At 38.1% G+C, this 13680-nt stretch overlaps 2 protein-coding genes across 6 annotated transcripts; one reads left to right on the forward strand and one right to left on the reverse strand.

Moving 5' to 3' along the window:
• Window positions 1-522: 522 nt before the first annotated feature.
• On the reverse strand, window positions 523-4999 carry LOC111234404 (sialidase-3-like). Of its 5 annotated transcripts, XM_022762477.1 has the most exons (6): window positions 4813-4999; window positions 3912-4038; window positions 3716-3821; window positions 3149-3309; window positions 2723-2965; window positions 523-2628 (listed from the first exon to the last, which is right to left on the reverse strand). In XM_022762477.1, the coding sequence occupies exons 5-6, from the start codon at window positions 2948-2950 to the stop codon at window positions 1609-1611; spliced, it is 1248 nt and encodes a 415-aa protein (XP_022618198.1). In that variant the 5' UTR covers window positions 2951-2965; window positions 3149-3309; window positions 3716-3821; window positions 3912-4038; window positions 4813-4999; the 3' UTR covers window positions 523-1608. The 5 variants fall into 5 exon arrangements, with proteins under 5 accessions (XP_022618198.1, XP_022618200.1, XP_022618201.1 ...); XM_022762479.1 differs by lacking the exon at window positions 4813-4999 and having other exon boundaries at window positions 3716-3816; window positions 3912-3929; XM_022762480.1 differs by lacking the exons at window positions 3716-3821; window positions 3912-4038.
• A 623-nt stretch (window positions 5000-5622) lies between these two features.
• Window positions 5623-11738, forward strand: xrra1 (X-ray radiation resistance associated 1). The gene is made up of 17 exons (XM_022762697.1): window positions 5623-5713; window positions 6723-6862; window positions 6974-7045; window positions 7133-7205; window positions 7299-7396; window positions 7951-8099; window positions 9035-9139; window positions 9578-9696; window positions 9813-9865; window positions 9977-10042; window positions 10123-10216; window positions 10298-10416; window positions 10533-10667; window positions 10819-10978; window positions 11101-11216; window positions 11358-11463; window positions 11554-11738. Exons 1-17 carry the CDS (start codon window positions 5623-5625, stop codon window positions 11736-11738), a joined length of 1881 nt encoding a protein of 626 aa, XP_022618418.1.
• Window positions 11739-13680: the final 1942 nt, after the last annotated feature.

A 13680-nucleotide genomic window follows, 5' to 3' on the forward strand; every position in this document is an offset into this window, starting at 1 on the left:
CAGAAAAGGGCTACAAATCAACCAATCCGAATACAGCTACAAGGCAACACAGCTACTTCTCATTTAACTGCAGTCTGACAAACACTATAACTCCCTTAACAGTAAAGACATCATATCATTTGTCAATCTCTACAAGCATTGAATGTCCAGATTCCACCATCTACTAAAATGTTCCCCCCTGTCCGTAATTCATCCCTGCTGCCTGCACATCTGTTGAATCACATTCAAATCCCCACAGGTTGCTTTACAACAAAACCACTTCACATCATTTCAACACACTGCAGCCCATAGTCTCTTTTGCCTGCTGAGGGAATAAAATACTCCCTACAGCAGATGAAGTGTTTCTCATAGTTGCTTTTAAACCATATCTATGCCCTATTCTTTTATCCCTTATTCCTGTTTGACAAATGATTTTTGTTTAACTTGTCTTCATAAATTCATCAGAATAATCAGCTGTTAAAAGCAATACACTATAATCAGGAAGAAAGTGTACAAAATTGAACGCAAGACGTGTCAGGTGATCACAGGTTACTTTTATTTTCTACTAAAATACACGTTTCATGCAGGTTTTGTCACTTTCCACAATAGTCAACAAAAAGACAATGAAACAAGTCACCTCGAGGCATTTTGCCACACAACATTAGGCAAAGAGGGATGTTAAAACCGCTCAGTACAAGGTGTGCAAATTCCTAGTAGCTTTATAAATAGTTAATCTTCATCGGCTGTATCATGCTCTCATGTGATAACCTACAGCCAATCAATCATACCTGGTCGTAATACTGCACTTATTTAACTATGCCAGGAAAAAAAAGTGTGTCCTGAAAATCATATTAAATACACTGGGGAACTGAAAATTAACAAGTAAATAATGTTGCAAAGTGATATAAAGCTTTTGGACATGAAAGTAATAAAAACCAGTGTACATTACAAAGTAACACAAATGCTCTTGACAGTAGCTTGCTGAAGGTACATAATCTCTTTCAATCCATTAGCTGGTACAGTTTAGTTGGTCTCTTCCTTGATTAGCTGGCAAGTAAAAAGTGAATATTTATCTTTTCAGTCCAGTTTTTGTTGTCAACTTTTCGGCCCCCACTGTGACCTACAGAAAAGGTTGTGCGCTGACAGGCTGTGGCACGGCTTAAGTTTAAACAGTGGAGTAGAAGGCATATGTGAATCAGAGAATACTAAATGTAAAAGAGAGACTGAGCATGGAGGATACTCTACGCTCCACTTTACAAGGCCTGCTATGATCTTCATATGAAAATAAAAAGAGGTAGGCAAACTCTCAGCTCTGCTCTGCTCAGCCGTACTGACAGTCTAATAAGTTGCAGAAATGGGGATGAAGTGCTTGTCAAACATGCTACACACAAAGCCTGTTTTAAAAATGACAGCCCAGCACAGCATGCTTACATCAACCACCCTACCTTTAAAAAATGGTTTCCTTCCTGATACAGCTGGTTGCATATTAATACTATAGGGACTTGAATTACATTTTCATGTAAACAAGGAGACAACAAAACACAAGACTCATGCATTATCATCTCCAGAATGTAGAACAACAGTAAACACAGACAGATGTAACTGCACAGCTTATTTAGTGGCTTCTGCTTAGATTTTTAGGTTGCGCATCTTCTTCTCTCTCTTACTACCTGTCTGCATGACATCATTAAGGGTAAACGACATGAAGGCAATCTGCTCGTTTTCACTCTGTTTCCCACACTCTATCACGCACGAAAACTGATCCTTGTCGCTGTTGTAGGCCAGGTCTGAGTAGCCACTGGGTCCGCTGTTGATGATCCTGGGCCTGTCCCAACCGGAAGAGTGCAGGGGGGATCGGTTCAAATACACGCCCATGTCCCTTCTACTACACTTATTGGTTGGGTGCATGAAGAGGAGCCAGGTTTGTGTGTCTGGAGACAAGAGCGATGTGCCACAAGCTTTGCTCTCGGCGTCATCATTTGGGAAAAATTCAGGAGCAGGAAAGCCAATGACACTGCCTTGACAGCCGGAAGGTGGTTCGACGAGCTCTGAGGCCATGTGGGGTTTGTCAAAATACTTGCCGCTGTCTTCACTCAGGGCCTCACATCTGATCCCACCATTGTTACGAGCATTACAGTAAAGATAAGACCTGCCCTCGTGGTCTATGATCTCTGCCATTTCACATTCACATGAATATTTTTGAAGCATCTCACCCATGTGCCATGTCTCCCCACCGTTGTCACTATAAATAGCCAGTGCATGTGGGTAGACTGTACAAGGAATGGGGAAGGAACAGCATCTGTAAGGGACGTAATAGGCGTATGCTGGGATGATCAATCTGCCATTTTCCATTTGAACACCGTGGCCAGGACCCACAGCAAACGTGGCCCACTTATGGATAGTTTCGCCAATTACACTCTCTGTCAAGTCTTTTGCTGATGTCCAAGTTTGTCCATCATCACTGCTGCTAACACAGCAAAGCCGTGCCTGGTTTGTACCTGTGATTACCTGGTATTTTTCTGTGATGGTTTCCAGGACGCAGATGAAAAATAAAAACAATGTTCTGCTGTTTTTTTCATACACGGGGCAAGGATTCATGGTGCGGCAGCCCGGTTGACGTGCTGTTGACAGCTCCTGACTGGAGGACCACTGGAAAAAACATTGTCAAAGGACAACAATTAGAAAGATGAGCACAGATAATGCTGATAGTTTTCAGTATTAAAGCAAAGGTGCCAATAATAACCTGAACAGATCCATCATCTTTCAATGTTCCGCTTCTCATAACAAGAATTTTGGCATCTTGGTCAGAAGGTGAGGACCTTTTCTCTGCAAAAGCAAGGAAGGTGTGACTGTGCTGCAGATAAATGAGAGCGGGAATTCTGTATGTTATCCCACTTGGCTGCTCTTGTTCAAACAAGATTGTTTTAACCGGTTCCTCTCCGCTGCCACTCTTTGATGATGTGTTTCCCATGGTGGGTCAGAGTTCCTGGAAAAAGAAAATGTTCCAAATTAATGACTGTACAGTATAAGTCTTAGCCTGTGATTTAGTCTTGTTATAACAGTCTTTAAAAGCAGACTGACAGTTGAGAGTTCACACTCCAGCAGCTCCTCGTAGCCAAGGGCGGAGCAAGACATAGTATATAGTCAAGACATAGTCTATATTTCTCACCGGGAATTTTTTCCCCAGTCACAGCAGCTACATGTACTATTTACTGAATCAAGCCATTTGAACATCATTTGGGGAAAAAATGATAGTTGCCCAGGAAAAAAAAAAAATCATCCAGTGCCTGCGTCATATTTTGAATCAACTTTTTCTCCGTCTCCATCATTCTGAAATGACAACACAACAAATTTTGACAATGACTAATTTTCACTTCTGCCACATAAAAAGAGGCACAAATTGTTTGGTGTTACTATTTTGAATTTCCATGACATAGGTGGGGAATGAATATGGTATAAACAGCATCACTAAAGTTTGAAACCTATTTTTGTCACACTATGCCAGAGTACAGGTCACAAATTTAATGTTTAGATGACAAATCTAAATTTAAATCCTGACCATAATAATATGTGCTGCTCTAAATGAGCAGTCATATCCACAACATGGTCAAGTAAATGTCTTCTCTTCTCTGAACTGAATATTAGGCCAACAGAAGAACATTTACTCAATTAAATTTCTTTAAGGAATAGCATCATAGGACAAACAACATGGACATATACTTTAATATTATCATACAGTATTTTATTTGATCCACTCCTGATCACTCTGTTCTCCTTTCCTCCCCTTTTCTTCTTCTTTCACTCTCTCGGCTCCACTCATCTATTCCTGGAAATGTCCTCCACTCAAAGAAAATATAAAACAAAAAGATTTTTATTTCTCTGATCATAAACTGAAGATGTAAAAATATTAAACACATATTTTATTCTCTTACATCTGCGCCACCTCTGCTCTCCTTTCCTCCTCTTTTCTTCAATCCTGTCTTGTCAACACATTTTCATCTCTTGTTGTTGGATGATGAAGATACATTGCAACAAGGCCATATTTCATACCCATCAAATCTGTAAAGAGATAACTGATGTCAATTGTTTTACTTTTGAGATTATTGGAATTATTCAATCAATTTGTGGAAGGTGTTTTATATTTACAGATTACACATTTACACACGGATTGTCAAATCTACCTCCATAGAAATCCCACTCTTACTTGTTGGAGTATTTGGGGAAATTAAATTCATAGAAGACGGTGTGCTCTTACTTTGAAATAAAAAAGTCGATTTTCGTTCAGACTGGCGGAAAGTTTGTCTCAAAACTCTGTGTGTAAAATGCAAATCCACAAGCGTGGAATAGACATCCACAAATGCTTTTTCGCCTCACAAATGGAAAATTGATTCACAAATGTCTGTTTGAAAGTTTTAAATGTTAGGAAGATATTCACAAATAAATGCTTTTCATTTATTTGTAAAGTAATTGAATGTATTCACAGACATGTTTTTATTCCTGGAATTTGTTTGTGTATTTGCAGATCCTTTTTATATTTGCAAGATATTTGCAAAGTTTACAAATGTATTTTTTGTATTTGTGGAAGGTGTTTCATATTTAGATTACACATTTACTCACTGTGTCAGTCTGTGCACACTGAGACTGAGAGGAAATGACACCAAGTTGAAGTTATATTATAAACTTTATATAAGATTCGGGGGCTTTTGGGGAAAACGTCCAGGGCTGGAGCCCCACAAACCGCCCCTCAGCTCCGTCTATGCTCATAGCCACATATGATTGCATTGGTATAAACAACGTGTAGCCTTTACTGTGCGTGCATACCAAACCCCTTACCTTCACTTGTCACTTTTCCCATTCGTCACCTTTGATCTTTTCTTGAACGGCATTACACCACCTAATTTCAAGCCGAACCAGGGACCTCTGATGTTCACGACACTAATGCTATAGGTTCATCAGAAACGAAGGCGGCGCTGAAGTGAGAGGAACACTCACACGTACTTCCGTGTTCGCTTGGACACTACCTGGCTAAACTAGATGTCGGTGGTAAATGAGCTTCGTAAAATGGAGCGCCAAAGAGCCCTTTTATCGTTTATTTTCCCATTACTATGCTAACACAACAACTACGTAACAGACAAGCCGTTACATGAGAGTAGTACACAAAACAACATCCAATTGCAGTCACAGTGGTACCCGACGTTACACATGCGTAGTGTGGACGTTTCTGATTAAACGCCAGGTGCTAAACGGTTTAAACCAACGGTCGGACGTAAATTCGTCCTATTGAATAAATTACACCCTTTCTTACAGATAGAAAAGAACTGCCACATAATGGTAACAATTGCTGTTTAATGTTTTTAAACACTTGAGGCAGGCTAGGTGGTGTATTATCTTACCATTGAATTCCATCTTTGATAAACAAGGCTCGTCAGTCTCTTCCGCCGTAAAGAAAATACCCATGTTGACTTCTTACCGCCCCCCGCTGGACGGGAGGGGCAGGTATCGTTTAACGTGCTGTTGCTAGGATACGGAGCATTACAGTGGAGCTGTAGCAAGTAGTTTTGCCAGTTCAGTGCGTGAAAAGCGTAATTAACATTTGCATAAAGAGTTTTTTTCGTGACAAATGGATTTACCCAAGCAAACAAGATGACTGCTGCATCGTATAAATTTGATGATGGGCAGAGCTATCCCACCAAATGTTTCCCGGCCCGAACATTACTCAGTCGAAGGAAAGACGGTGGGTTAAATTAATTTAAGTTATATATCAAATGACTAGTCCAGAAAGTTACATGAAATTATCAGAAACAAGGACACTACCTCAAACAATAGGGAGAACAATTATATTAGGTTAACGCAATGTAAACACGATATTACAAGTTAGTAAGTAAGTTAAAATGTGACTTAATGAATCTATATGTGTATTAAATCAGGCAGAAATAAATAATTTATGAAATTATTATTAAATTGCACAAACGGCCATTCACCTGGAGGGGAGGGACTACAGGTTTAATCACAGTTCCCATGACAGACACTTTGAAGCAAAAATGTTGCAAACAGTGAGGGACTTTTTCAGTTAAAGCATTACAAGAAAACATGCTCTACTTATTTCACGTACTCATAGATAAGTAATGAAGGATGTCCATCCTGGCAAATGGTACATTTCAGTGAATATCTGATCCAGAACATATATGTGTAAATTTTGTCAGCACTACGTGTTTTACAGTATCTGATTATATGAATCACATGCTTTTTTATCTTTGCTGATAGTTTGTATAGTCATACAGTTTATATTTTGCGCTACACAGTAGACGCTACACAGTAGACGCTACACAGTAGACTGCAGATTTGAAACATTTAGTGGATTATCTGCAACTTTTTTGATAATCAGTGTACAGTTTGAGACATTAATCAGGCAAAAATAGCAAAATATTCTTTGGTTCCAGTTTCTCAAATGTGCTGCTATTCTTTGTTTTATGTCATTGCTCATTCTTTTATCTTTGGGTTTTGGACTAAAGGTTGGACGAAACACGCAATTTTAATTTGGATATGAAAAATTATGATGGCTACTTTTCACAATTTTATCACATTTAATAGACAACATGATACATAATTAATAAGAAAATAGTCTGCAAATTAATCAATAATGAAAATAATTGTGAATTGCTGGCCTATTATATTATATACATTTGTAAATCTGCAAACAGTATTTGCTGACATGATGGTATTAAATTTTACCTTCCTTTCAGGTGGTGGTCATTGGCTTGTGGCTTACAGAAAGGCACAGGAGCAGAAGTACAGTAATGTGCACAGAAGAATAAAAGAGTCTCATAAAAAACTAGAGAACAGTGGGGTGGCTGATGGTAATACATTAGATGGGCCCTTCCTGGTAAGTCACTAAGATCTAGTTATGTGAGAATTGGTTATTTGACAAAAGAGCACACCATCAGTTGTTTTTTGATGAACGCAAATAATTACAATTTTAAATCTTCTTTTGTAGCTCCAGTTACATTGTGTTGATAAACCATCTGAACTGTGCTCTGTTGACGTCAGTGACCATAAACTGAATTCTGTAAGACTAATTTTTCACATTTTAGTCAAAATCACTTGGTAGTGTGCAGGTAAAACTGACTAAAGAGTTTTCCCTAACTGTGCACAGGTCAAGCCAGAAGACCTCAAGTTGTTTGATAATGTAGTTTACATCGATGCTTCTGTTAACTCCCTCTCTTTAGGTGACTATTTTTTACACATCAAGCAAACCCTGAATACAATCTTCTCTGGCAAAAAAGTTTCACGTGTCTGAACTGTCCCTTATTTTTCTACAGGGTCTTTCAGCAGTTTTGTGTCTTTAAGAGAACTCAGTCTGTCTCTAAATGGGATTTGCAACATGACGTTTCATGCATCTGACTTCCCTTGTCTTGAGGTAAGATGACAGATCTTGACATACTGTACTAATTAGATACACTGTTGCTATTATTATTTTTCATGTTGTTTATTTGGATTATTAACATGTCATAGCATTAATACACAACTCGACCTAAATTTTTATTTCTCACAAGAACTCGAACGCCTTTTATTACCATCCAGCATGTTCTCATTTACTTTTGCTGCTCCCTCTGTTCTTTTTACAGCTTCTTTCACATCTCCAGTTCTTTCATGATTTTCTATAATCCACTGACAAACAAAGACACCCTGTACTGTTAGTTTAATCTCTACTGATGCCTACATCATGCCTTTTAGATTTCAATATTTGTGCCCGTTTGATGCTTGAACAAAGTTGATTAAGATGGGGGGGGGGGGGCAATTCATAATTAATTCATGTTAGTGCAGGACAGATCAGCAGCTAATCTGTGTAACATCTGTAATATTTCAAACTGCATTATCTCAGATTCACACTCTGTTAATGGCATACACTCCTTTTCGTTCTCTATTTCATGTGATTATGTTCATCTAAATGCTTAATTTAAATCCTAACAGGTTTTGGATTTGTCCTACAACAGTTTGTCAGCTGATGATATTGTTTCCATCAGTCGACTTCCACGTCTAAAGGTCCTTCATCTGACTGGAAATCAGCTTCGTCATCTTCCTCCTAATCTGGGTTCCTCCAGCTGTGACCACACTCAGCTGTTAGTAGAGTATCTTAATTTCCATGCAGCAGCAATATAAGAGTGACGAGATACAATGTTTGTCATAGATTTTTTTTTTTACATATAGCTTCACTTATGATCAGTCAACTTCCCTTTTCAGTTCATAGATTTTCTTTTTCGCTAATTGTTTTTGTCCATCTTCATTGATGCAAATTTATGCTACGAATCAAAACAAATTAATCTGCTTCTCTTCTAACAATATTGCTCATTTGTTCAGGAAAAATGGAAAAAAACACAAGTTGATAATGAAACAAAATTCCGCTATGAGTTGTGGAGAAGCTGGCAGACTGAAAGACAACTAATCTGTTTCAATGCATATTTTCCACATCAAAATGCAAATTAATTCTCTAACTACAGTCTGACACTGCCTCCAGTCTGCTGCTTTCAATTATTCCTGCAGAGAACATCTTAAGCAGGCAGTGCACATGATACAGTACCCAGCCTCAGTTTATGAGAAGAATGAATAGTGATATGTCCTAAATTCTTTTAATAATAATGCAAATGTTTTATAGTTATCTTTCAAATCAGTTGTACCAGTGATCACTTGGCTTGCAAAATCATCAAATATCAAACATGCTTATACTTGTTCAGTGCATTGGTTATAATTCTTGTCAAAACAGTCAATTACAGAGAAAGGCCACAAAGTCAAGATGCATTTTCAAATTGACCAAAAGGGGGTGCACAAATGTTCCAGATTCACACTCCTGATTCTGGTCAAACGAATGTAATGACATTCAATACACCTGCTCCACAGCCAGGTCTATAATTGGTATGCACACATATATATCAGTAGTATGTAAATGCAACTTTAATTGCATTATAAAATATTTTGACTGTTTATTAGTGTGTGTACTGTATGGATTTCATGATGTTGGTTGATTGTACTGTTGCATTTCTTTTTTTTTTTTATACAGGCCGGCTAAAGAAGAGGACACACACTTTAGAGCTCTTGAAATCCTGATGCTGGATGATAACAAACTGTCCTCTGGAGTCTTCAGCAGTCTCACAAATCTGAAGAGGTACTGATGAGGTTTTCTATATAGTATTTTAAATAAAAAAGTGTTACTTAAAAGGACAATCCACCAAGTCATAGTCATATCCCTTGTGTACCATTCAGCCTGTGGAGCTGGAGGAAGTTTAGCCAAGCATGAGAAAATAATTCCAGTGACATCATCTGAGTAATCTCAGTTTATGCTTGTAAACCAGTTGTTTTTTACAGAGATCCTGTGTTATAAACTGGCAACATTGGAAGATGTGAACATTTATTTATCAAGTGCAATCATGTTTCATTATGAGAAGTGTGGGATCCTGTGTTTTTGAAGATGAACTCATATTAGGGAATAAAAAATGGGATATTTTAGTCTGCATCAATTCTGACCATTTGTCACTGGAATACAATTTTAAAGCACAAAACAATCTGTGAAAACATTAATTCATTTCTATATTTTCAATTTCAGGCTTAAGTATTTAAACCTACAGAGCAACCACATTTCGGAAGTACCATATTTACAAACTAAGGGCTGTTCAAAACCTGTTCAGACTTCTGCTGAAAGGCCAACTGAGGAAGAGGGAGCTGGTAAATGCTAAGAATCTGCTTGATGTAATTTGTAAATAATTTAACAATGAACCTGCATGTAAGAGTTTCCTCAGCATCCTCTGAAAAAAGTTGTCATTTTTATCCATTCAAACCAGCCCACACTGAGCCAGATCCTGAGAATGATGAAGATTTCAAGAGAATCTCACAGGTAATTGATTCTGCAGTTTGTGTTTGAGATGTTTCATCACTGTGTTTCTGTAGCCCACATTTTAAATAAATTAAACTTGTGTGTGGTCTGTCAACCTGGATCAACCTGGAGGAGTACTGCAAAGGATCAAGTTTGCCTCTACCAGAGCTTCAGTATCTCAATCTATCTGACAACAAGGTATCCCTGTTATTTTATATAAAGAAATCAACTATTTTGGAAAAAATAGCAAACGTGTCTCATCAGTGTTTTGTCATCAGATTGCCGAGGAAGACGCACTGATGGCTGTCATTCTTTTCCCAATGCTTCGCGAAATTGACATTCACTCCAACCCTCTGACCACAAAGAGAAGTGGTAATCCTCTCCTATAAAACATAGTTTTTGAAGATCAGTTCTGAATTGAAATTGCTGAATCATGTCTTTGCTTGAATACAGGGGACCCTCCCTTACTGACCTATTACCTCCAAGAGAGACTGGGGATAACAATAAAGCGTAAACAGATACGAGAAGTTGTGAAGCCCTCACTGAAGGTGTCCACTAATCCAAAATGGCAGGTTGGATGTGTCCTGCATAATTGATATTGTCTGATCATGACCCTCCAGATTTCACTATATGAAAGTTAAACAGTCTACGATTCATCTCCTTTTTTTGTGACATTTTTGTATTGTAGGTGGAAGAAAGGATCTCAAAGGTGCCAAAGAAGCCAATGCTGATGGATGAATCATGTCCTGCACAAACTCAGGAGGGCAAGGACCGCAGGGACCTCACTTTCCAAGAAAATACAGAGCACTTCTTTGTTACTGAGGTATGTACATGTCCAGTATTTGTGATTTTCATATTGCTCCTGTTGGTTGTGAAATGTGAATTCTACAACCTATATGTTATTCAGAAATACACGGTGGATTAGTGCCTGCGCAGTTTCTTTGCCTCTTCACGGAATGTTATTTCATGTTCAGGCAGCAGACATTTCTGAAAATGAGTTTGATCTTCGAGCTGATGAGAAAGAAACAGCAGGGAATGATGACAGATACGAGGATGATACGATTCCTGAAAAATTCAACTGCTACAAGATGTTGATGGATGCAAAACCATATCCTGAAGCCGTGGAGCCCACTGGTGAGGACTGTAGTTTCACCTGCAGCTGTTTATTTTTGTACATTTTCGTGAAGCCCTAAAGAGTTTGCCTATACAATGGCCCCATAGTGAAGGGGGAATATTCATGCTTTTTTTTCCAACAGGAATTCAAACAGCTGTTCGGATGCTGGAACACGCACTGAAGAATCTTAATGTTTACAGAGACTCAAAACCAAAACTTGATAGCATCCAGATGCCATATAAAGAAAGACAGAAAAGGGTTTGATATTTTGCTTCTCAAAATTTCTTTGCATTTGGATTTAATGTCACTGTCAAATTACAACAAATAAAACAAGAACTGTTAAGAACAAGGGAAACAGTTTCACCTTCATGTTATGACTTCAAACATTTGTTTTCACAGATTAAGGAACTTCCACCTCTGAAACCAGTAAAGCAGCCGACTGAAAGGGTTGACGAAATGATCAAGGAAATCAAAGGGAGTACAACGATAAGAGAAGTCGCCTTAAGTATGCACAGTTCTGATACAATCCCGCTTCAGACAACTTGACCTTTTATGACCTTACCTTTCCTTATGTAATACTTTGTTTTGCGTACAGGCAGTGCCATACACGGTGCAGGCGTTAACAAGCAAGAATATAAGGAAGCTTTGTCGCTGCTGAGGGACATGAAGACAAAGTACAAGATGGTCCATAAGAAAACAATGGAACAAGCAGCCAGCATTGAGTCTGATGACAACACCAACCTAAATGGAGCTCAACCTCCACCTGTGCAGATGGTGTGATGCCTGCCTTGAATAACACCTTGTTGATGTTGGCATAGAACTGGTGTGAGTGGAATTGAAATCACTGTGTTTCTGTTCACATGAGTCTGTCTGGTTAATACTGTGACAAACGTATGGTGACGGTTTTGAGCAGCTGCACCGATGCTACTTTGACCACATTCAGTCCAGCGTGCTTGCATAGTATGCATCAACTGTTAATAGAGTTCAGCTGTAAGAGTCGACTGGGTCCTCCTCGGGGAGAGACAGTTTAAACTATTACATTATTATCTTTTCAAGCCAATAAGAAGTCTCAGTGTTTCCTCTGGCCCAAGCTGTTCCCATATGTATTCTCTTTAGCATGAACCTACTAGTGATATCTTTAAGTCCACTATAGGCCAACAGGCTGTGATAATAAGTGAAGAAGATGTCAGTTCCAGCGCCCATCTTGTAAGCCTACTGAAGCGTCCTTAAGCAATGAAGCAATGCTGCTCTTTGGGTGACCAGTGAAAAAAAGACAAATAGGATTGTGTAGATTCATAAACAATGAAATCCACAATGAGCCCTGCGCTGACTTAAAATATAAATATTGTTCAGAATTCTCTTAATCTTAAAATGGAACCTTAGCATTAGCACTATTGTCAACCGTGGATTAAATGTCACCTTGCTACTTGAGAACAAAACAAATGGGAGAAGCTGCAGCCTACAGCTTAAGTATAGTGAGTGTTACCTCAGAACAGCAGTGATTGAGTTACTAGTTAGAGTCTGCAGTTTTTTTTAAATATTGCACAGCCTGTAGTTGATCAGAATCAGGTATTCTCCAGGGACATGCTATACATTTTGTTGACCAGGTCGACTTTCTAACCAATAGAATAAAGCTGAGGATGTGGTCCTGTGTATGGTTTGTTACCATGTAAACGCTTTTAAGACCTTGAAATCAGCTACAGAACATTTATACTGCAGTGGCCGGTATTTCATTTGACAGATGATTGATCTATTATCTCATGACTCATACCTATATCTTCTGGTTTGTTGAGTCTCGTGTATTTGCTTTCATACTGTAGGTTTCAGATACCATTAGTGAAGCTATGGCTGTGGTCATTTCTGTCAGGCAGGAACAATAGTATTTAGTTGAGTAGTAGTTGTTTGTAGTTTTGAACGGACCTCTGTAGCTCAACATGATTTACAGTCCACATCCTTGAACGCATAAATGATCAAGTCAAGCTTTTTAAAATTTCTAGTCATGTTTTGTTTTCGTTTTCCATTCCCTTTTTGATTTCATGGTCTTGTCCTTCATATGATTTCAATTATTTTTCGGCAGAGCAGCTTGCAGATGTGGAATGCACGTTCAGCCCAGGTGGAATAAATCAATAGGTACTCTGAAGATATCATATGCAGATTTTCTACATTATTACATTCATCTGTGGATGTTCCCCTGCTTCTGTATTGAATGGTAAATAAAATATGAATTGTATACAGTAAGCAAAATGCTTTCTGTATACTGTATCTACTACGCTGTCATTTTGTGCCATCTGTTTCACGTTTTCATTTTGTTTCATTTCAGTTATTTTTCAACCGTTACATTCATTTATTAACCATTATAAAATTATTGTAAAGCTATTCATTGATTTATAATGTAGATTATTATAGCTCTATATGAAATCCTTGAAAATTGACATTGACAATTTTTTTTTTAATAAGAATTTTTACAGTAACCTACCAAAATTAAACAACTGGCTATGCTTTAAGTAACACAAACACAGTTGAAAGCAGTTATATGTTTGTATTACAATTTGAAAAGCTGATATTAAAATATCGGGGACAAAAAAAAGGCTAGGTACAAATAATCTAAAATATTTAAACATATAAGGTTACAGCAACACATAAAGAGTGTGTTTGCTCTGGTGAATAAATTAAGACACTGAGAACGATCAGTACTTTCCTGATCTGTGCTATCAAGCACTTC

Source organism: Seriola dumerili, unplaced genomic scaffold (genome assembly GCF_002260705.1).
Source record: "Seriola dumerili isolate Sdu_G_001 unplaced genomic scaffold, Sdu_1.0 BDQW01000449.1, whole genome shotgun sequence".
Lineage (NCBI taxonomy): Eukaryota > Metazoa > Chordata > Actinopteri > Carangiformes > Carangidae > Seriola > Seriola dumerili.

Coding starts and splice junctions, on each gene's coding strand:
- xrra1 (XM_022762697.1), top strand. CDS start 5,623: ATGACTGCTGCATCGTATAAATTTGATGATGGGCAGAGCTATCCCACC. Junction 9,697..9,812: donor AACTGAGGAAGAGGGAGCTG/GTAAATGCTAAG, acceptor CATTCAAACCAG/CCCACACTGAGCCAGATCCT. Junction 10,668..10,818: donor AGCACTTCTTTGTTACTGAG/GTATGTACATGT, acceptor TTTCATGTTCAG/GCAGCAGACATTTCTGAAAA.
- LOC111234404 (XM_022762481.1), bottom strand. CDS start 2,950: ATGGGAAACACATCATCAAAGAGTGGCAGCGGAGAGGAACCGGTTAAA. Junction 2,629..2,722: donor AAGATGATGGATCTGTTCAG/GTTATTATTGGC, acceptor TGTTTTTTCCAG/TGGTCCTCCAGTCAGGAGCT.